Raw genomic sequence first — 23,470 nt, 5'->3', positions numbered from 1 at the left:
GCATAAAAGCACCCAATTATGCAAAGGCATTGTGGCCGGGTCGTTAGGGATGCGGTCGTACAATCTGAGGTCTCTTTTGGGATGCGAGTTCAAATCTTGCAGCAGGTGATAATTTTTTTTTTCTTAATTTTTCGCCAGTTATTAATTTTTATATTATTTGGCGGTGAATGCTTCGGATGATTGAAATGGATCAATTTTTTGTTTAGTCTATTGTGTGAATGATTTCGTAGTATACACATATAATTATGTTTTTCCGATTTTCAAAGTACATATAAGAATAACGATTATACATTGTTTTTTTTCAAGTTGCCTATTGGAGGTTTTTCGATAAATTGACCATATTATACAGGGTGTACAATTTTCGAGCGCCAATTATGCTTTTCTGTAAAATTGAAAACTTATGAAATCTGAAAATTGAAATTTCAAGTTAGATTTCTCTCACATAATTTGCGAAGATATACGTGCGATGAATAACGTTTATACAGAGTGTACAATTTCCGAGATGTCTCTGGAGAACTGAAAACTTTTCTTATAGTTGTCATGTTAGCTCTATAGGTTATCATTCAATTGCATAATTCTTGAAGGTATACAGGTGGGGATTGACGATTATATACAGGGTGTACAATTTTCAAGCGCCAATTATACATTTCTGGAAAATCGAGACCTTATGAAATCTGGAAATTGGAATAAGAGCTTTAGATTTGTTTTCTCTTGCATAATTTGCGAAGATATACGTGCGATGAATATTTTTTATACAGTGCGATATCGATTTTACAGGAGATATGGAAGTATTTATGAATGAATTAAAATATGGATCTATGGGCTATATTGATCAACCTAAAAGGTAGATCTATGGGCTATGATGATCTACCTACAAGGTAGATCTATGGACAACATTGATCTACCTACAAGGTAGATCTGTGGGCAACATTGATCTACCTACAAGGTAGATCTATGGACAACATTGATCTACCTATTAGGTAGATCTACAGGATATATTGATCTACCTACAAGGTAGATCTATGGGCGTACTAGTTATTATTATTATAACACTGTACTGTACGGTTTTTTTGGTCTCCTTTAAAATTTTTCATTATGGACATAGCAGATTTACACTCTTAGCCGACGATATTATTTGTCCGCTTTGTAAGAAAAATGAGCTGCAGTGTGGAACTTATAAGAAATTAGAAACTCATTTAGCATTGGAGCATGATATTAAATTGGAGTTTGAAACACATCACTTCACTAATGAAGAAAACTATGAACATTGGTTTGAGACAGAGAAATTGGAAATGATATATGCAGTCCACGGAGTGAAAAAATATAAGGATTATATACTTAAGTCTTATGTTTGTAACAGAAGCAATTCGAAAGGTGATTAACATTGTTTTCCCATTTCATATCAGTAACTGTAAATATTGTCACAGGATTTGAAAGTAAAAATTCGCAACGAATAGTGAAATCAAGCGGTTCCATCAAGATCTATGGAGTATGTCCATCTCGTATTGAGACTAAGATTCTGCAAACAGGTAATTTCAGTAATCCGTTCAATTGGAATATTTATAGGAATATATCTAATCTCTAGATACTTTATTATTTGCACTTCTCCAATTTATAAATAAAAAATATGCTCTAATGACAGATATCCTTAAAGGTAGGAGTTTCCTAAAATATTGTAATCAGTGTAATCTTCATATTATAGGGCAGACTATTTCAAGATTTTGGAAAACCCATGTAGATCATGAAGAGGATACAGGGACACAACACTTATCAAAACTTGATAAGAAAGAAATTGTCAAAAAATTGTGTGATGGTGTTATTGTAGAAAGGATTATCTCTGACGCAAGGAAAGTGAAATCAGAAGAATTGCACAGATTGAATTTGATAAATAGGAAAGATATAGCTTATTTGTCAAAAAAGCATAATATACTGCAAAAGAAACATGAGAATACCATGATAGCAGTAAATCTCAAAGTGAAAGAATGGAACGTTGATGGAAAAAACTACTGCTTTTTTTTTAAACAGAAAGGTACTATTCCCAAAATCAGTGTTTTCTTCTATTGTTATAATAAAATTGAATTTGAAGAATAATTAGGGTATGATAGTTTTTTTTCATATTATTTCAGGCGAACAACATCCATTATTGCATCCTAACGACTTTTGTCTAGGGTTTATGAATGAGGTAATGGAAAAAAAAATCAAAGATTTCCCAAAAATAATATGTATGGATGGAACCCACTGTACTAATCAGAAGGGAATGGATTTAACTGTGATGCTTGTGAAAGACGATAGGAATATGGGATTTCCAGTGGCCTTTTTTCTTAGCAATAGATTAGACCAGTTGACTCAAGAAGTTTTCATGAAAGCACTGAGTGAGAAACTTGTGGATAGAATAGAGCCGGAATATTTCATGAGTGATGACGACCCAAAATATTATAATGCATGGGTAAAAGTAATGGAAAATAGACCAAGAAGACTTTTGTGTACCTGGCATGTGATTAAAAACTGGGTGATCCAAGACAGATCTAAGGTTAGTAATGAGATGTAAATTATAATTTTCCATGGATAAATATTTATATGATATATTTTTCAGATAAAGAATGAGCAAATAAGGAAAACAATGAAAATTGAAATGAAGAAAATACTGAATGAAACCGACATTCACAAATTTGAAGAAAAGAGTCAGAAATACTTTGAAAAACTGGAAAATTCTGAAGAATTTATGTTTCTCAATTATCTCAAAAAGTATATTAATCTAGCAATGTTCCCCAAATATTTCAAAATAAAAATTTCTATGTCTTTTACAGTTTGTTAAGCATGAAATTATTTTTTCAGATATTATTACCAAAGTAAAGAAAGGATAGCAACGTGGGCGCATTGCTACAGATTATATGCAGGAATTAATACTAATATGGCACTGGAAACTCTCAATAACATCCTCAAAACTAACCTACTGAAAAGGAAAGCAAATATACCAGTTGATCGACTTCTGGACGAAATGGAAAATTTAGTGGATGGCAAAATGTGGCAAAGAATATTAAAGGTTTACTTCTTCCTAAAATCATTTCTTCTGTTTAGTTTTTGAGACATTACTATTCTTTATAAATAGAAAGACCCCATTCCAATAACTACCAAGACAGACTCGTTGCTAAGGCTCACAAAGCTGCAGAAAAATTACTTTCAAAGAATGAAACAGAGGTAATAGATGTTGGATTCGGAGAATTTTTGGTAAAATCTTCAGCAGGTATAATTTTTTATAAGGTACAATATAACGAATTGTGTGAGGTGGAATGCCGAACATCATTCTGTAGGATATGCAAGATTTGTTTGCATCGTTATAGATGTGAATGTCCTGATTTTGCCATAAAAACTAATATGTGTAAACACATACACTTGGTATGTTTGCATGAGCAAAGGTCGGGAAGCGATTCTGTTTTAGGTGATGTTGCCGTGCAGCTTTCTTTGGAAAAACCTTCAGAAATTAAAATGGCCAATAGTGAAGAAATCCATGTCTTCATAAAGAGAAAGAGATGTGAAAATGATGATACAGACGTGTTGGATAGAAAAGCAAAAAGGGAGGCCAAACATGAAACAGTTAACAACTATCTGAGATCTCTGGATGATGAGGAATTTGATAGGTAATTTTAATAATTGTGTAAATAGTACATATAGATTAACATAGAGTTTCAAATACTATAAGGTTTGTGGATAAAATTATGGTGATGGCAAGAGAGAATGAAGCTTCAACTAAAAGGAAATTGGATAAGCAAGAATTTTTTGCATCAAAGAAAAAAAAATAGACAGATGTGAAATTTTTTTTTATTTTCATATGTGTTACACGCATGCATATTTATTTTAAGTTAAGTGATTGATCTAACAAGGTGATGGTACTGTATTTTGCTTTTTTGACTGTTTCATATTGGTATTAATATAATTGTATATAGATATATGTAGATGTAAATTATGAAGTGTGTGTGTAAATTGTTACATTATGTGTTGGTTCAAGAATCACTCTGTAACGAAGTCTGATTATTCCCATAGGAATGATCAGGCTCCGTCTAAAGAATATTTTATTGTTTTCCGTTCAAATAAATCATTCTGATATATTCCGTAAATATTGGAAATAATTTATTAATTGTTCACCGCGATAATGAAAAAGTCCATGCCTCATGTTTTTCAACCGACCAGGGCCTCGAATAATCCGAGTGAAATAATATAAGAAATTATTTATTTCGGCGTTTTTACCGCTGATATATTTTTTTCCATATGTCAGATTACGTTCCGCCAAGAGAATTTTCTCGAAAAACGAGGTTTTTGTCGACATGAAGAGTCACGTGGGCTGAATTATTTCACCGCCCCGCACCGAAGTTATAAAAGGGTGTAACCGACCCAAAATCGGTAATTCACGTTCAGGCAGTAGTAAAATTCATGTTCAGGCTTTCAGATAGTTCAGTAGTAGTTTTCAGTAGATAGATATAGTTGAGATTCAGATTTAGTCAGTAGTTAGTATAGTTAGTTATTCAGATTTAGGCAGTAGTTTAGTTTTAGTTGAGTTAGTTATTTAGATTTAGAGGTTTAGGCAGTAGTTTAGTTTAGTTTGAGAAAAGACATTTTGGTTAAGTGGTTACCAGGTGACTTGACGATAGTAAAATTGGTAATTGAACGCCAATAATTACAAATCCGTTTCTGAGGTCGAAAATCGCCGTTTTCATCAGTAAACTTACTTGTTAGTCCTTTTCTGGGGAGTTTGCTAATTTTTACTTGTGACTTTCTTACGAGTGAATATTCAAGGGTTTCATTTGATAGAGACAACGAGAGGGTGGTGTACCGGTGGAGTTTTTCAACGCGCTAGGATTAGTTTTCATTCCTTCCCGACTCTACAAAATCCACGATTCTCAATCTCCAAATATCATAATTTCCTGGCTCCCGGATCCGACTAACTTGTTCAACGGTTCTGACTGACATTAAATTGGTGAGGTAAGGACACAGTAGTTGTAGACAGTACAAATCATCTCAGTAACCGAATTGAAGTATACAGATTGATATAGTTTATGCTTTTTCTTATTTCCCGTTTTTTACTCTCTGAGTGGAAGAGATTATCTTCTCCTGTTGGAGGAAGATCCGTATATTGAATTGATTTGTTACTGGTACCTAAGTATCAGTGGACTATATTAAAGTGCTATAAACATTTCCGCGTTTGACAATAATTTCCTTTATTAGCAGGAAACCGATATAGCATTAACAGTGTGGACATTAATATCTGAATAACTTTTTTGTTTTGTGTATTGCAGGACTAGAACAATCGACCGCCGGATTTCTTTGTGACTTTTTCGGTACGTGAAGGGTTACGAAAAGTGACTTTGGGGTGACACTCAGTGACTATCTTTGTGCGCGTTGAATACTGTTTAACGTTGAGTGGTTGGTTCAACTCGGACAGAAAACCAGTGAGTATAATTGAGATACTGCTACCGATTGTTTCATTGTACAATCACTGTAGCTAAGATAGTGATATCATACCGCCTTCATATAATAGGGTATTGTTCACTGCTACTATTTACTGTTCATCGTTTGAATAAAGAAAAGATTTGTTGTTTTTTCCCTTACACACTATTATCCTGAGCAACTTTATTCCAGGCTGAAACAAGGTAGGGATATAAAAGTCATAAGGACTTGGAGATATTTACTTGTGATTTTATTTGCTTTTGAACCATAATAGCTGATTTCTGATAAATAAAGTTGACTTGTTTTTTATTATTGCTGCAACAGTGAATATAAGTTTTTGTTGCTGTGTATTCCTTATTTCTGAGTTTACTGATTGTCTGAAACATTTTTATTTTGTGTTGAATTGCTGAAGAATTTTTGAAACAAGTGATTATCGTTATTGATTTGAATAAAGACTTGCATTGATTTTCTTTGTCTGATATTCCAGGATTGCTGAATATTGATTTATTTGAAATATATTTTGACTGTGAATAAAATTGACAATTTGTTATTATCTGATTGCTAGAACTGTCAACTGTGTTTGACAGTGGACATTATTTGAACTACTAGGTTAACCCTACTTTTCTTTTCTGGGTTTTTGAATTATTTTCTTGCTGAAATTGTCAACTGCGTTTGACATTGAATATTTTGTTGAACTACTCAGTTAACCCTACTTTGTTCTTCTGGGTTTATGAGTTAGTTTTCTTTTGGAAATTGTCAACTGTCTGACATTGAAAATTTTTTTGAGAATCATAATAAATTTAAACCAACTTGTTTTCTGAAGGTTTTCTCATTTTTGATTTTCTTTGACTGTATCAAACAATAATTCAAACTTGAATAGATTCTGTTGTCAACTTGTAATTTTTCAGCATTGTTGTCTATTAGTGTTATTTTTGTGCGAGGGATAAGGGAAAAATAAGGACTGTTACCGGGAATAGTGAAGTTGGGGAAAGTGTTCGGACTTCAACGGTTAATAAGAAGAGGACAGTGTCGAATAACTTCGATAGATTTCAAATCGATTGTTTGAGTTTGGACTTCAACGATTCAATCACTTAACCTCAACATGGATGTAAATAGATTATTGAATGATGAGCTGACTTATGAGTTACAGCTGAGAGGACAAACAATACCCAGCACAGTAATGCTAAAGAGAAGTCTATTACGACAGGTATTGAAATTAAATTTGCCTCTACAGCCGACAGGAATGAACCCGACACTGGACATGGAGTCCTGTCAGAACAAACTCACCGACTTGCTGGAAGCCATTAAACACTTTGACACTGGGAACACTACAGATGAATATACTCGGATTTCAACAAGATTGATACACATTCAGAGAAGACTGAATTTTATTATCACTGAAAATGAAACCGAGTCACAGATGATAGAACAATTAAAGGAGACTGCAGCTCGGGCCTTGAGGTCATTAGAGGCACTAGTGACTGCAGACAAACCGCAGCCGTCGAATCATCCGGATGGATCGCTTTTGGACGTAGAAATTCCACAGTCGCCAGGGATGTCTCCCATACAGCCAACCAAAGTTGCACCACCGGAGACATCATTGATAACATTGGAAGATGATGAACACCCACTGCCAACTGCCCACCTGTAAATAAGTCAAGATTAGTTCAAGTTTTGAATGAAACAAGACAGGAATGTGAAGTTATTACAGAATTTACCAACGATGCCTATTCCTCAGCCACAACAACAGAATATGAATCAACCAGAGGCACCAACTCATAGTCGATGGACCAGCTCTATGAGAAGGGTGTCATTTCCCGATTTGAATGAACCCATGATGAATCTGAACCAGCTGATGACACCGACTACTGCCCAACAAGAATCTGAACCACGACCGATGCCAACCTCGACTATACCCATCCATAAATGGAATATTTACTTTGATGGGACTGATAGTGTGATTGGATTTATAGAAGAGATAGAAAGACTTGCTGAATCCCGAAAGACATCCTTAGAACATGTGTTCGAATCGATTTACGAACTTCTGCGAAAGGATGCCAAAGATTGGTTCATCCCCCGGAGGGGACTCTTCAGAAACTGGGACGACTTCAAGACTCAATTAAAAGAGGCATTCTTACCAGTCAACTATGAAGAGAACCTACTGGATGAAATCAAGAAGAGGATGCAAGGTCCTGATGAGAAGTTACTACTGTATGTCACCCGGATGCAAAATTTGTTCCAGAAGCTGACTTGCAATCGTCCCACTGAGAGTGAACAGATTCGACTGATAAGACAGAGGTTATTGCCATCACTGCAACAGGCTTTGGCCTTTCAAGAGACCACCACGTATGATGAACTCCTGAAAAAGGGAAAAGTTTTTGAAATGGTTCAATGGCAGATGGGACATTATACCAAACCACCGGTTAAACCCAGCCTCATCGATGAACCACATCTAACATATCATCAACGTCGTCAACAGGACTACCCGGCCAACCTCTCTGCAATTTCGGAGAATACTAGACAACGAAACCACAGTACTCGTCAGGAAGCTCCCACACCATCTCCATCTCCGAAGAAGGGCCCGTCAAGACCGCTAACCACAGCCACAAGGATAGAAGACTGGAATTGCTCAGTATCCCCTGGACCAGATCGTCCCCATCTGCCCTCGAGGCCACCGGAATACTCGACCAACAGAACAGGAAATGCCAACACCTCACAGGATCGGAATGGATCACCACCGGAGCGAAGAGTGTCCTCCCAGACACAATGCTTCAGATGCGGGGGATATGGCCACCTACGTCGAGACTGCCGAGGGACACCGAAAATGTTTTGCTCCCGATGTCAACGAGAAAATATCCTCTCACGAGACTGCCCATGTCCTCAAAACCGGAGAAGAACGACACCGTCAACTTCAGCGGGATTCCTAACTACAGTAATTCCTATCGTTAGCAACGACAGCTGGCCTCTGGTAGAAGTGCACATTGAGGGAAAGTTATTCCATGCATTGATAGACACTGGCGCGGCAAAGAGCTGCTGTAGTCAGAGGGTAGCCCAGCTGTGTGAAAGAAACGGAATCAAGGGACAAAAATCAACGACTGAAGCTGTTATGGTAGCGAATGGACAAACTACAGCCATACCGAAGATGTATCACCTTGGAATGGTGATAGCCGATTATGCCCTGAAGAACATAGAATTCTTACTTGTACCCAACTTACCAGTCGACTTAATCCTGGGAATAGAGATGCTGAAGACATACAACTTCTCCCTGGATATCAAGAACACAGAATGTTATCTGGAAGGACGACGGATCCCCAGAGCTAAACAGGTTAGCCAAGAGGTCATAGAGGTGCAGACTCCCGAAAAACACCTCCAGAACCGAAGAGGATCCCACAACAAACCTGTTGACAGCCTGTCAAGAAATCCATTACCGACACTTAACTGTGTCCAACTGAAAGAGACAGGTATTCAATGTATTCCATCATCAATGGAAGATTGCACCGACACTTTTGGGATTCATCAGATGCCAGGGAAGCTGGAACAGGCCACCCATGGAAGCTGTGTATACCCACCGAACAGAGGAACGAAGTACTGAAAGAAAACCACGACTCGGCCTTGGCTGGACATCTGGGAATAGCCAAGACAATTGCGAGGATCTCGCGGAATTATTACTGGCCAGGTATGTTTAGGGACATTGCGAAATATGTCCGGAACTGCACTTCGTGCCAAAAGTTTAAAGTACCCCAACAGCAACTGGCAGGAAAGATGCAACCTCGAAAGATGGTGGATGCGCCGTTCAAGGAAGTATCAACTGACGTAGTAGGACCTCTACCCCGCTCCAAGAAAGGTAATTCCTATATTGTAGTTATGCAGGACAGGTTTACCAAGTGGGTGGAATGTCGACCAGTGAAGAAAGCCAACGCCAAGACTGTCTACATGGCGTTATATGAACAGGTTGTACTGAAGTATGGATGTCCAACCACTGTGATCTCCGACAATGGGAAACAGTATGACAGCCGGCTATTCAGAGAAAACCTCCAGGCTATGGGTATCAATCACCAGTTTACCCCTACGTATACTCCACAATGCAATCCGGTTGAAAGGGCCAACCGAACACTGAAGACAATGATTGCTCAATTCTGCGAGGCAGATCACCGAAATTGGGATGAAAAGGTAGGAGAATTAACCTTTGCTATTAATACTGCTCGACAGGACTCTACAGGATTCACTCCGGCATATCTAAATTATGGAAGGGAACTACGCATCCCCAAAGCCATATATGCCACGGAACCCAAGAATCAAGGATCTGGAGATCCCAACGAGAACACCGAAGAAAGAGGAGAAAGTTTGACTCACCGTACAGAGCAGATTCAACATCTACTGGAGGCCTATGAGTTTGTAAGGACCAACCTATACAGGGCATTTAATCGACAAGCTCATAACTATAACCTTCGACGTAGAGAAGTTCGTTTCCAGGTAGGTGATCAAGTGCTTCGTCGTACACATCACCTATCATCCGCCGTTAATAACTTCGCATCTAAGTTAGCTCCAAAGTTTGAAGGGCCATTTCTTGTTGTGAAGGTGATTTCACCAGTTATTTATGACCTGAAAGACCGGTCAGGTAAGAAAGTGAATCACGTACATGTTAAAGACCTAAAACCATTTCATAACTAGTAAGTTACTTTGTTAAACTCACCGAGAAAAAGTCAGAACTGAGATAAAAAAAAAAAAATTGTTACTAACTGGTACCTCCCCGCATAAACTAGACCTATTAATCTGATTTTATACTACTGACAGGTTCTTATTATTCTGTGATTTTCTTGTTCAGGAAAAAAAAGATGTCAGAGAGTCTTCATAGTCGCTGGGCAGAAATCCGGTGGGGAGATGAGGTCGTGTACGAGCCACGAAGCTCATCACCGGATACAATACCGGAAGTACCGGTGTTGAGGAGAAGAACGGTGACAGCGGTGAGGATGTCTAGAGCCCCCCAGAGCTCGGTATCGTCGGTTAGAGGGAGAAATTACCTAGCCGGAGTGGAGAGAGTGATGAAGAGGACCACTACGCAGTCTACACAGACCCCCCCCTTTGTGCCAGCTGCGTGCCAGTAAGCAAGATACCGGTTCTAAAATTCCATTCAGGACGAGTGTGGAAGACAACACCGGTATAACTAAACCATATGTTTCAGATCAAACCACACCGGCCCCCAAGAGTGTTCGTACAGTAGGTACGATGGGATCTAAGGTCTATCTAGAGGTGCGATCCAACACTTGCTGGAAGTGCGGCAAGACATGCCCCTCGCGGCAGGAGTGTCGAGGTCCACCACTCCTATTTTGCAGCAGATGTGGTTTGATAGGTACGCAGACCAGGTAGTGCGAGTGCGTACCCAGGAAACTGGCCCCACGACCAGTGCTGCCAACCCTACCTAAATTTAGGTAGATCTACCTAAATTCGAACTAATCTACCTATCTACCTTTTTTGAGCTCGATCTACCTTAATTCAGCTCCGCGCGAACTTTACGGTTTTAGATCAACGAAAAACCGTTTTACCAGTAACGTGACTATGAAAAAAATGTATTCCTTATTAACGATTTCACATCTTAATTTTTACGCACGCCATTGGATACGAAGATCTCCGGAGATCAGCGGCGGAGTTTCAGAAACATACAGATGCAAAGAAAGGACCAAAATTGGTAATTAATAAACTGATAAATAACGATGGCTGAGCCTCAATACGCACTTGCTTGATAGAAAAATAGCGATAGTAAATATGGTTGCATGTACGTAGGAAAAATAGATGAATCGATCATTATGCTTAAAAAAAAAATAGAATAAAATAAGATCGTCGAAAGGAATGAGATGAGACCCTCTGAATGCATCGAAGGCTGCTGTCGGGAAGCAATAAAAGACCCTTTTGGGTGTTAAAATAATAAAAGTTTTTGGACAACAAGCGATTTCTTGCAAATTATCCACATCTGTTGAAATGAAATATTTGAAAGACTATTTATTCTTTGGTTCAAGTAGTAAAGAGAACAACTTTCTTTAAAGCAGGCTGCTTTAGTAGAATTGCTGAATCGGGATATTGCGATTTTGACGAAACAGAAAAAGTGTCGTTTTGTATAGGTAAGTTTTTTGCTGAATTTATCGAAAATATGAGAGCCGGTGATAATGGAGGCGAAGGAACAAGTCGTGGTCCATTACCGAAGAAAAGAAAGTATTACCAGACCTATAAGAGTGATTGGGAAAAATTATCATTATTTTATATATATTTGAATTTTAATTTTAAATTATTACATAAATATATTTCTTTGTTTTTCAATTTTTTTTATTATGTGAATTCTCATACTTTTTTTTTATAATTCTATGGACTCAGTTCTTTCAAAACTCCTAAAAAAAAGGAAAAAATAATCTACCTAAATTTGGCAACATCTACCTAAATTTCGAACCTCTATCTACCTTTATTTGAGCTCAGTGGGTTGGCAGCACTGCCCACGACCGCCAGCAACTAGGTCGGAACAACCAGCCAGGCATCCATGTGCAAGATGCACAGAAAGGGAGGCCATGCAGCGGAAAATGAGATAGAACAAAGATGATGGGGAAAATATAACAAATAAAAAAAAAGAAGATACCGGTGTTTTTGTTTCCTAACCCCGTAAACTGTGTAAAACAATATAGGGCCTAACCCAATATCTTATAACATTATATTCAAGAATAGTAGACTGATTTTTAATATGTAAATGTTGATGAAACCGAATAGTACATAATAAGTCAGTGAATATTATGCAATAAAAACAATTCCAGTCACTTGCCCTGAATTTCAAAGGCCGTCAGATATAAATTAGTAGTTTCACTGTGTAATCAATTTGAAGAATGCCATTTTTAATCTGATAAATAACTGAAATATTCCGCAGTGTTACAGATGAAGTTTTCTAAGAGGCTAGATACTCACCGATGAGAATAAATGCTGGAGATAGGCAACACACCTTTCATCGGATGATCAGCTGTAATCCCAATTCCACCGAAGACATGTGATCCGTGATTCCTGAAGATTTATTCATGTCATCATCCAAGAAAGAAGTACTTGAAGAATTGGACATCATGGCCTGTCAATTATTACTCTGGTGGACATTTGGATTCCATTTCAATTTTCATATGGATAATTTAAACTGTATAACTGGAAGAATTTTCACCGTTCTGAAAATTTCACCATACAGTCACTGATTCCTTGTAATATCCACAGGTAAATCAACCAGTATATTCACTGGGTTTGGAATGGTTTCGACTCATCTGACTGGGAACTTCGACGTCCCTCTGAAATAATATGGCATGATTCATCGAGATATGGAAATAACAGAACTACTCACCGGAGAATGGGATAATCCACACCTGACATCAGATTATTTCACCGACACTTGGAAACTTCATGGAAATGGGAATGAGTTCTACTCCACAACCCCGAGATGAAGAAATTCCCAAACATGTACACATTCAAATCACCCCGGATGACAGAAGAAAGAAGCCGACGTTTGAATTTGACATCGATTCATAGAGCAAAGTTTTATTTTTATATGTCATACTGTCTACAACAACATTATAGTCTTTGATAGCGTAACGTAACAGTCAGACCCGTACTTCCCATATATCCCGCGTAATAAGACAGGATAGTATTCGGTTATTTTTTTTTTTTGTCTGTTTTTAGAATTCAAATTTCTGTTTCACCGTAACTTGAATTTTTCCGAACCAGGGGGGATGTAACGAAGTCTGATTATTCCCATAGGAATGATCAGGCTCCGTCTAAAGAATATTTTATTGTTTTCCGTTCAAATAAATCATTCTGATATATTCCGTAAATATCGGAAATAATTTATTCGCGATAATGAAAAAGTCCATGCCTCATGTTTTTCAACCGACCAGGGCCTCGAATAATCCGAGTGAAATAATATAAGAAATTATTTATTTCGGCGTTTTTACCGCTGATATATTTTTTTCCATATGTCAGATTACGTTCCGCCAAGAGAATTTTCTCGAAAAACGAGGTTTTTGTCGACATGAAGAGTCACGTGGGCTGAATTATTTCACCGCCCCGCACCGAAGTTATAAAAGGGTGTAACCGACCCAAAATCGGTAATTCACGTTCAGGCAGTAGTAAAATTCATGTTCAGGCTTTCAGATAGTTCAGTAGTAGTTTTCAGTAGATAGATATAGTTGAGATTCAGATTTAGTCAGTAGTTAGTATAGTTAGTTATTCAGATTTAGGCAGTAGTTTAGTTTTAGTTGAGTTAGTTATTTAGATTTAGAGGTTTAGGCAGTAGTTTAGTTTAGTTTGAGAAAAGACATTTTGGTTAAGTGGTTACCAGGTGACTTGACGATAGTAAAATTGGTAATTGAACGCCAATAATTACAAATCCGTTTCTGAGGTCGAAAATCGCCGTTTTCATCAGTAAACTTACTTGTTAGTCCTTTTCTGGGGAGTTTGCTAATTTTTACTTGTGACTTTCTTACGAGTGAATATTCAAGGGTTTCATTTGATAGAGACAACGAGAGGGTGGTGTACCGGTGGAGTTTTTCAACGCGCTAGGATTAGTTTTCATTCCTTCCCGACTCTATAAAATCCACGATTCTCAATCTCCAAATATCATAATTTCCCGGCTCCCGGATCCGACTAACTTGTTCAACGGTTCTGACTGACAATAAATTGGTGAGGTAAGGACACAATAGTTGTAGACAGTACAAATCATCTCAGTAACCGAATTGAAGTATACAGATTGATATAGTTTATGCTTTTTCTTATTTCCCGTTTTTTACTCTCTGAGTGGAAGAGATTATCTTCTCCTGTTGGAGGAAGATCCGTATATTGAATTGATTTGTTACTGGTACCTAAGTATCAGTGGACTATATTAAAGTGCTATAAACATTTCCGCGTTTGACAATAATTTCCTTTATTAGCAGGAAACCGACATAGCATTGACAGTGTGGACATTTATATCTGAATAACTTTTTTTCTGTTTTGTGTATTGCAGGACTAGAACAATCGACCGCCGGATTTCTTTGTGACTTTTTCGGTACGTGAAGGGTTACGGAAAGTGACTTTGGGGTGACACTCAGTGACTATCTTTGTGCGCGTTGAATACTGTTTAACGTTGAGTGGTTGGTTCAACTCGGACAGAAAACCAGTGAGTATAATTGAGATACTGCTACCGATTGTTTCATTGTACAATCACTGTAGCTAAGATAGTGATATCATTACAGCAGACCAACTACACCAAAGGCAAAGTTGCCAGCTTTGCCACTTTTCGAACACTTGGAATCACTAGGATGATATTTATTTTTATTTTTTTAATACTTATAAATAATATGTTATACAAAAATGTATGCAACTGGCTGGAAGACTGTGGTCGATAGCCATTTGATTTATCAATAAATTTAATTTCTCTCTCTCTCTCTCTATCTTTAGTTATATTCAGACATTCATGAATCCAGCCCCAATCTAGCACATGAGGATATAAGACATGAAGAGTCCAGGGAAGACAGGTAGTACTATCCATTTTTCATTATTTTCTATATGTAGAGAAAAAGTAGTAGTTTAGTTTCATAAGGCACACGCAGAACGGAGAAAAAGCCAAAGCTATAACGCAAATGAAAAAGTTGTACATGGAAGAAAGGTCCGCGCGTTAATTCGTGAAATATTACGAAATAGTTCTCAGGATAAAATACCTAAAAATGACATTAATTGTTCTTGCTATGCTATATTTTCAAACATCCAAATTCGATTTCCTCGAAATGTTATCTGACTGACATTTCGCCTTTCTTCCTTGTACTCTTCATATCATTTTAAAAAGATGTAATTAAAATTATTAACTAGATAATTCAGGATCGATAGGAAAAAAATTTCGTTCCTAATTGATTGTATTCACATATATATATATATATATATATATATATATATATATATATATATATATATATATATATATATATATATATATATATATACATTCTATTCATGTAGTATGAATAGTCGCACTATGATCCAACATCCGCCAAGCTCTTTTATTAAGCGTATATTCAAATCTACCGCCTATTTGAAAGTACCGTTTGTCAACGGAATTTGCCGAACGCCTCCGAGGTTTTCCCGGAATTTAGTGTCGCCTCTGAATGACGCGTTACCCCACTGTTCAACCCGAGTTACGAGACAACCTGTGTAATCTACAGACCTTGGTCGCTAGGGGGGGTGCAAGCAGTGGCGTACCCAAGGGGGATAAGGGGGATACCCAGAGCTGTGACGAGCACTGAAAAAAGTGCTTGAGCACTAAGCACTTGCAAAAAAGGGCTTCGAGCACTAAGCACCGATTTTCACAAAAGACTCGCGATTACTGAGCACTTTGTAAAAGTAATTCGAAATTTCGAGCACTGAGCACTTTAGTAGGAACTGTTGAAAGTGAAGTTTTTTAATCGGAATAAATATTGTTCCTATAAACATATGTAAGATTATTGACGGGTAAGAGAAGAAGTACATCGGAACTGATTCAAAATAGTGAAATTTTGTGAATCGAAACATAAGTTATTATATTTCAAAGTTGACAATCTGAAGGGAAATAGCAAAATAAAAATGAATGGCAAAACGAGGATGAAAAAGAACAATTTTAAATACTCCTAAATATGGATTTTGATCTTTCAACATTTTTATTATTAATTGTAAAAAAATGTTCGACGATATTTATATGAAGTATGAATTGTCCGTTGTCGCCATAATAATATTAATAATTGATTATAGTTAACCTACATATAACTTGAATATCAAATAGCGGAAACCTGCTCGGAAGGGACAAATTTGTGATGAATTATTATCCCATACTTGAAAAGTTATAACTATTTATTTTTGAGTTCTCGTTCCCTGAACAGATCGCTTTATTATTTCGTCACAATGTCTGCAATTGAATTTTGTACCAGAGATGGTCTCACTGATGATGAATCCGTCCTCAAATTCGATCCGTCCTGCCGTAAAAATGATCATTCTGGAACGGAGAGATATGGAAACTTGAAATTTTCAGCGTATCTTCGAACATAGTATATGCTTCGAATATCGAATGTAGCTGTTACGTTAGTCAAAATTCGACATAGAATTCTGTAAATATGGCCATTCTAATTTTTTCTAATGATTTCAAAACTATCACTTCGATGTGAATAAAATGTTGCCTTAGGTGCTGAATAACAATTTCAAGATTCATAATCGTATCATGTGGATCGCGGGATCAGGGTGCTAAAAAATTCAAACAGAATATCTCGAAGAAAATAGCCAATAATCCTTGATCACGAAACCGAGGAGGATAGAATAATTATAACTAGGCTTCGGATGAATGTGCATTCGCATAACATCGTATTCCAATGTATATTTAAGACATTTTTGAGTTGAAGTTCATATTTTAATAACTTTCTGTTTTATCTACATACATATTTCCAATATAAAATTTGTTTTTAAACAAGAACAAATCTAATGGAACCGTACTTCGTAAACATCTTTCGGCAAATCCCAAACAGCTTTTATGATCTTTTATGACCTACCTACCTACCTACCTAGCGTTGCCAGGTCAACAATAAAATATCGTACCGCGTGTAAAAAATTATCGTATTTTCATATTGGAATATGATAATTTGTGGACAAAGATGAAATTGATTTGGTAATCTCTAATATCTTTTATGACATTATTTGACTTCAATAAAATTTTTGAAATTGGAAGAACTCTTTATATAAGTCTACTATCATCTAATGAAAGAAAGGAGAGCATATTATAAAGTTTTTAGTTTTTCGTGTCATTTGTGTTGAAGATTATTGTAAAAAAAAGAGAATATATTTATTTTCCAGTGACTTGGACTTGTTATATTATAGTGTAATGTAAATAACATTTATTTATGTGCTGGATTAGTTGCATTGAATTGAATATTTTGGTTTAAATTCAGTGTAGTTTTGGATAATTTTAATTATTCTTTGGACAGTTTTCCTGGAGTAGCAAGAAAAAATTAAACTACCGATCTAATAGGATGATAATTTTGATGTAATTTGACCAAAGATTTAAAAATTTCATTTAGAACAAATTCAATTCTCGGTAAATGAATCGAAAATAACAAAGACACTTCATCAAAAGATGATAAAACAGGAGTGTATAAGTTAACCTGTAATTATTGCCAAAAAGTATACATATATAGGGCAAACAGGCAGATTTTTTGAGGTCAGAATTAATGAACATCTGAGAAGTTTCCTTAACAGTAAGAATAATTCTACATATCCCAATCACTTGTTAGAATTAGGACATACGTTTAACCATAATTTCCAAATTCTACAAATTGAGATTAAAAATTATGGTTTAACCTTCCTAGAAATGTTAGAAATAAACCGATACAAATAAGTTGGAATTATGTTGAACGATCCAATTGACATTAACAACATTGCGGGAATTCCCAAGATCCATTGTCAATACCTTGTACCTACCAACTACCCTATATTTATCTAAAAAAAGTGATTCACCGCGAAGACCTATTAAATGTTATGGAGAACTAATCATAATTTTGTGCTGAAAATTTGCAGATTAGGGTTTGAAAGAATGATCTTTCTCCCTAAAATACTTTCAGATCTCTTCAACTTATGGTTATACCGCAAAAATACTACTACCTCCTTATTTCAAATGGACACCCAGTAGTTATTGCATAATTAGATAGTTTTTTTGATGACAATATCAGCATTATGCCAAACCTTGGGAAAAAACTCAACGGTTAGTCGGTTCATGAGATGATGGAATTCTTATGACAAAAATGGTAGCGACGGGGACTCACATTTTTTCTGAATATTTCTGCCGAAAATTTTTTTTTTCGGAAAAACCGTTTTCATTTTCAATTGTGCAAATACGTAGTAATATGAGGATCTTTGCAGTTCGGTCCAAAAAAGTACAGGGTATTCATAAGAAGATCATGAACTCGGACAACTCAAATTCATCAAAACTCATGATTTTCAAGATTAGAACCAATTTATTTTATTTTTTTTATTTATTCTATTTCAGTCAATTCTACGTGAAGAATAGTGGGGGCTACTTAAGCAAACCCTATACCTAAAATGAATACTTCAAGAATTATCGAGAAAGAAATTTTAATGAGAAAAAACTGAAATTTCTGACTTTGTGGAGTAGTCTGAGATTTCCGGAAAACAAAAAGAAACTAAAGTTAGATGTTTGGATAACTAAATTTTACATTTCATTAATTATAATTAATTTTTCGTTGGGATTGTTGAGAAATCCATAAACCAATACAATTTCAATTACACATAATTCATGAAAATTCTTGAAATGTCAACTTCAGTTATCGAAACATCGCATTATATTGAAATATCTCAATGATGTTGAAAATAAATAAAATCAGGTTTTATTTTTATATTTACCTTATATTTAAAATTGAAATGAATATTTTCGGGTTGTAGTTTGTGGATTGAACATATCAATGGATTTTTCATATAGCTCAGGAGCTTGAAATATTAGAGGTTTCCTAGTAATACATCTTTTTTGGTAAAAATGATGGAAAAAACTTGAAAATTGGAAAATTCAGTTTTAATATCAAATAAAAGAAATTTTATAAAGAAAAGTTCAAGAGTTGGTAGAGACAGATGGAATTTTAGTTCTTCTATACATACTAAGCAAATAGCCACTCTTAGTGCTGTGCAGTTTTTTTCATAAAGTAAATAAGCTACTTTATTAAATCCAAGCTCAACCATTAACGAAGAAAGAACTGAAAATGATTTTTTAAATCAGAATCGTTGTTATCCGTGTTTAATTAAAACTCTTAGCTCTCCGGTTAACATCAGTTCTACAAGATCTTGTTCTAAATCTGTTATTTATCCAGCATTCGAGAAAGGACCTATTGCCTCAATCCCTTCAATATTCAAGTAAATGGTAACAAGTGAGTATCAAGGTGAATTTAGATGTCAGAAATACATTAAAGAATTTAGCTACGACCAGGTCAGAAGCATTCGATTTCTAATTCAATAAAAATTTAGAGAGATTTCCTCAATTTTTACTGAATTAGAAATCAAAAGTTTCTGATTTTTTTTTGTTCTTGGAAGGAAACAATATGATGTATTTTTTCGATACTCTCTAGCATTTGAATTCAACCCGCACCAATTCTTTACAAAATATTTTTCTATGGGAATAAAGCTTTTCCGATATAAGACACTATACGATATTGATGAGGGTTATTGAGTCTCAGTGCTGCCCTGGTGATAATGAATTTGATGCTTTGAAAAGCACACAGTTTCAGTCAATAAAACCTTGTAATCATGAAGATACTGAGCGAATGCTCTTGCAACCATCAATAATCATTATGAATTAACTGGCAATTATTTCTTTGAAGTTGGCAAAAATAACAAATTAGGTACCGAGACCCATATATTTGATGGTTTCCTTGTCACTATATATAAAAACCGTGTAGCAACTTGCAACGGATAAAAAATGGAGGCTCAAAAATTCATTGACAGAAAGGCTTATTCAAGATCGACTCAAGAATCAAATCCCAATACAATACAGAGAATGGAAATCCCACAATAAGCATTCAAAATTAGCATTGTTACAAATTACATCTGCAACAGAGCCTACCTGCAAGCCCATTCCTTATACTATGCTGCAAGGTAGTCAGCCATATGTTAATGAAAATATTTTGGTAGTATGACAACAATTTCGTTTATGCAGGGCCCCCGCAAGGGTCATCAATGCCCGCGTGCCGAACATATTTTGGCGCCCCTTAAAGGGGGAGGTGGAGAAAAGCGCTGCTGGGTAATCGGCAAATTTTTTTTTTGGTCTTGTTGAGAATTTAGTGTAGAATGGTTAAAAATCTATCAGCAACTGTCATTGCCTTAAGAACCTTATGCTGTCAGTTGTTACATAATACATTTGTTTAAATTTTTCATTATTTCATTATAGCATTCGACTTAAAGCGCATTATGTTTTAATTTTGTTATGAAACTATAGATGTTTCAAAACTTAAGATTTATTCTTCTATAAATTATTCATAAAGGCATAAACATTGCTCTTTCTCACGAGCAGCCACTAGTTTTCCAGCTTCAGTAAGTTTTTCCTCGAAAACATTATCATCTCTATAATTTTTGAAATTATCAACTTCTTCAAATAGTTTTGGCACACTTTAATGTCAATTGCTACACTTTGCATCATTTTGCTTGAAATATTAATCTGGAATGAAGCATCATACCAAATTATTATACTACAAATGAATTTAAAAGATTAAATATCAAATCAATTCAAAAGATTGAATATTTAATAAAAGAGAACTTGCTTTATGTCTAGTTTCTATGTTGAAAGTATCATTTTCTGCTATTTCTAAAAGGCTATCACATATTTGAATAAAATAAAACTTTAACATCAATTCTACTTGACCATTTAGTATCACTTAGGGGTTTTAGATGTAACTGAGGATCATGCTTTTTTAAAACATTCAAATTTTTTGTGGATGAAGAGAAAAATATATAAAGTTCTTGTACAATATTAAAAAAGTCCAATGTTTCATTTGAAACCTTAGCAGCATCATTTTCAGTTAAATTTAAGCTGTGTGCTGCACATGGCGCAAAAAATGCCCTAGGATTAGCATCGAGTATGCGTTTTTGTAAACCAATATGTTTGTTTTATTATTGTTATTATTATATATTCGCGCATATTTGCCCCATTATCAGACTCTCGACCTCTCATGATTTTAATTTCTAAATTTGATTTCTTTTTGTATCTGGTAGCCTAAATAATGGGTCATTCTTAAAGAATTTGAATGTGAGTTTTGCACTCGACTAATGTGCTCTCTCATCACAGGATCAAAAGACAAAATCATCTCAGACAGTTTTGAGAAAGTTCCCATTATCATATTCAAAAGTATTTTAGAAGAACCTTGGAAAAGTTCCTAACCATTTCATAAAATTCAATTCGATCACAACAAAAAACGGTTAAACAAAACACAATTATACACAAAATACAAATTTTTTCAATTTTTAGTTAGGTATTAAAGTATTTAAATTCTTGACTCTTAAACTTGGCGAAATAAAATATCTATTATTTGGATTACGCCGCCTCTCGCTGTTATAGCGCAGCAAGCAGATTTTGGTAGTTTCAGGAATTCTCCGTAACTTGTAGTATTTTTCCTACAGATGGTGTCGAAAGTGAATTTCAGTAATTCCTCTAGCTAAAGGCTATTTCATACCGATTGCGACGTTCGGAAACTTGCATAAATTGCAAGAAAGAAGTTGGAAAAAAAATCTTTTCAAAAACCTTAGTTCTTTCGGTTCTTCATTCGATCTATAAGTGGTTTTGGCGCCCCTTTAGAGTGGCGCCCGCGTGCGGTGCACGCGTTGCACGCGCGGTTGCGGGGGCCCTGCGTTTATGATATGTTGAAACTCAATGAAAGCCTATTGTGCTTCTATATACCTTCTCTTATACCTGCTATTGAAATATGTAGATGACACGAATATTCTGTTGTGGAGTAATAATCTCAATGATATCGAGAAAATATCCTCCGAACTACTCAATTTTGATGACGCCATTTCATTATGATTTGAATTATTGTGGAATAAAGAGAATTATTTATTTATTTTTAGTAGTCCCACAATCGAATAGCTCGAAACGAAGTGACATTAGAAAAATATTCTATTTTATCTTTATATTTTGAAGGTTAGTTGGACTTTCCTTCTGTTCGTACAATATTAAGATATAAGTTGTTTTGCTTTTCTGTTCATTTGTAACGAATTTAAATCAATAAAGTCCTATTTTCTAAAAATGGGACTTTATTGATTATTATTATTATTATTCTGAATGATTAAAAATTGGCCTTTTGTATATTCAATAATGTTGAACAATTGACAGTTTCACATTTTTCGATGATTGCCGAGATTTAAGTAGGCTGGAAATATTTTTGCAATATTTATATATTGCAGTTCTTAACAACAAATCTAAAATATATCTTCTATGTTCCGAGCAGATGATATTCGTTGCGAACCATTCGGGCAGAAAATTTTTAATGCATTTAACACTTTTTTTTTCAAATTACACATGACTATCATTGCAACTTTTCCTTATATCTTTGCTGAAACAATCCAAAACTATTGTTGTGAATTTCTCCAGCAAAGATGTAGGTGCTTTTAATCCACATTCAAAATTTAAACCGTAATTTTTGAAAAAGATCAAGAGCTCATCTTCATTTTCAAGATTTTTAGGAGCCTCCAAAGTGATTTTACAATCTTCACACCCGAACGCTCCCAACATTTTTTGACCAAATAACCTGCAAAATATACTACAGAACATTTTTCCAATGTCACTTCATCTCGAAATTCGGTGGCAGGAGTACTACTTGGACTACTTGAAGAATCCGAATCGTCCGATTCTGATGAAGACGAGTTTTCATCGAGATTCAATAAGGGAAAAGGTTCGTTGTTATCTGCCTGCACTAAAATATTTTCATCGTCATCTGCCTTACTACCTGCATTGGCACTTGCAGATGGCCTTAAAAAATCTGATACAATGCTAATTTTGAATGCTGTTCTGAATGAACTTATTGTGGGATTTCTGTTATATCCCCCTCTCTGACGATACACAGAAAATTGATTCTCGAGAGGATCTTGAATAAGCCTTCCCGTGAATAAATAGTTGAATCCCTCATTTCTTTGATCATATGCAAATTGCTTCACGGCATTTATCATCATAACTATCAGACCTCGTTAATTTGTTATTTTTGCCAACTTTATACAAGTTTTCATTTAATTCATAACCATTATTAATGGCTGTTATAACTTCCGGATTTCTATCACTAAGTGCACGATTACAAGCTCTTTTTCATAGTTTTTCAAGTAAAGCAAAAAAATTGGGAGAAATTATACCGTATAGAATATTTATGTTCACCAATTTGCATATCATATTTCAAAGGTAGTTGAAAAGATTATTCATATATATATACATATATTGAATATCCACACGTAAATAAAACAAACAGAAGAGAAGACAAATTAG

General features: G+C 35.4%; 1 protein-coding gene across 1 annotated transcript; it reads left to right on the top strand.

Annotated features, from left to right (window-relative positions):
- Window positions 1-1,062: 1,062 nt before the first annotated feature.
- Window positions 1,063-10,843, top strand: LOC123672002. The gene is made up of 9 exons (XM_045605943.1): window positions 1,063-1,374; window positions 1,428-1,529; window positions 1,703-2,029; window positions 2,127-2,530; window positions 2,594-2,745; window positions 2,836-3,043; window positions 3,106-3,638; window positions 10,268-10,543; window positions 10,625-10,843. Exons 1-9 carry the CDS (start codon window positions 1,293-1,295, stop codon window positions 10,677-10,679), a joined length of 2,139 nt encoding a protein of 712 aa, XP_045461899.1. The 5' UTR covers window positions 1,063-1,292; the 3' UTR covers window positions 10,680-10,843.
- The last annotated feature ends 12,627 nt before the right edge of the window (window positions 10,844-23,470 follow it).

This window comes from Harmonia axyridis, chromosome 2, assembly GCF_914767665.1.
Source record: "Harmonia axyridis chromosome 2, icHarAxyr1.1, whole genome shotgun sequence".
NCBI classification, from domain to species: Eukaryota; Metazoa; Arthropoda; class Insecta; order Coleoptera; family Coccinellidae; genus Harmonia; species Harmonia axyridis.
This window is presented reverse-complemented; position numbering and strand designations above follow the sequence as displayed.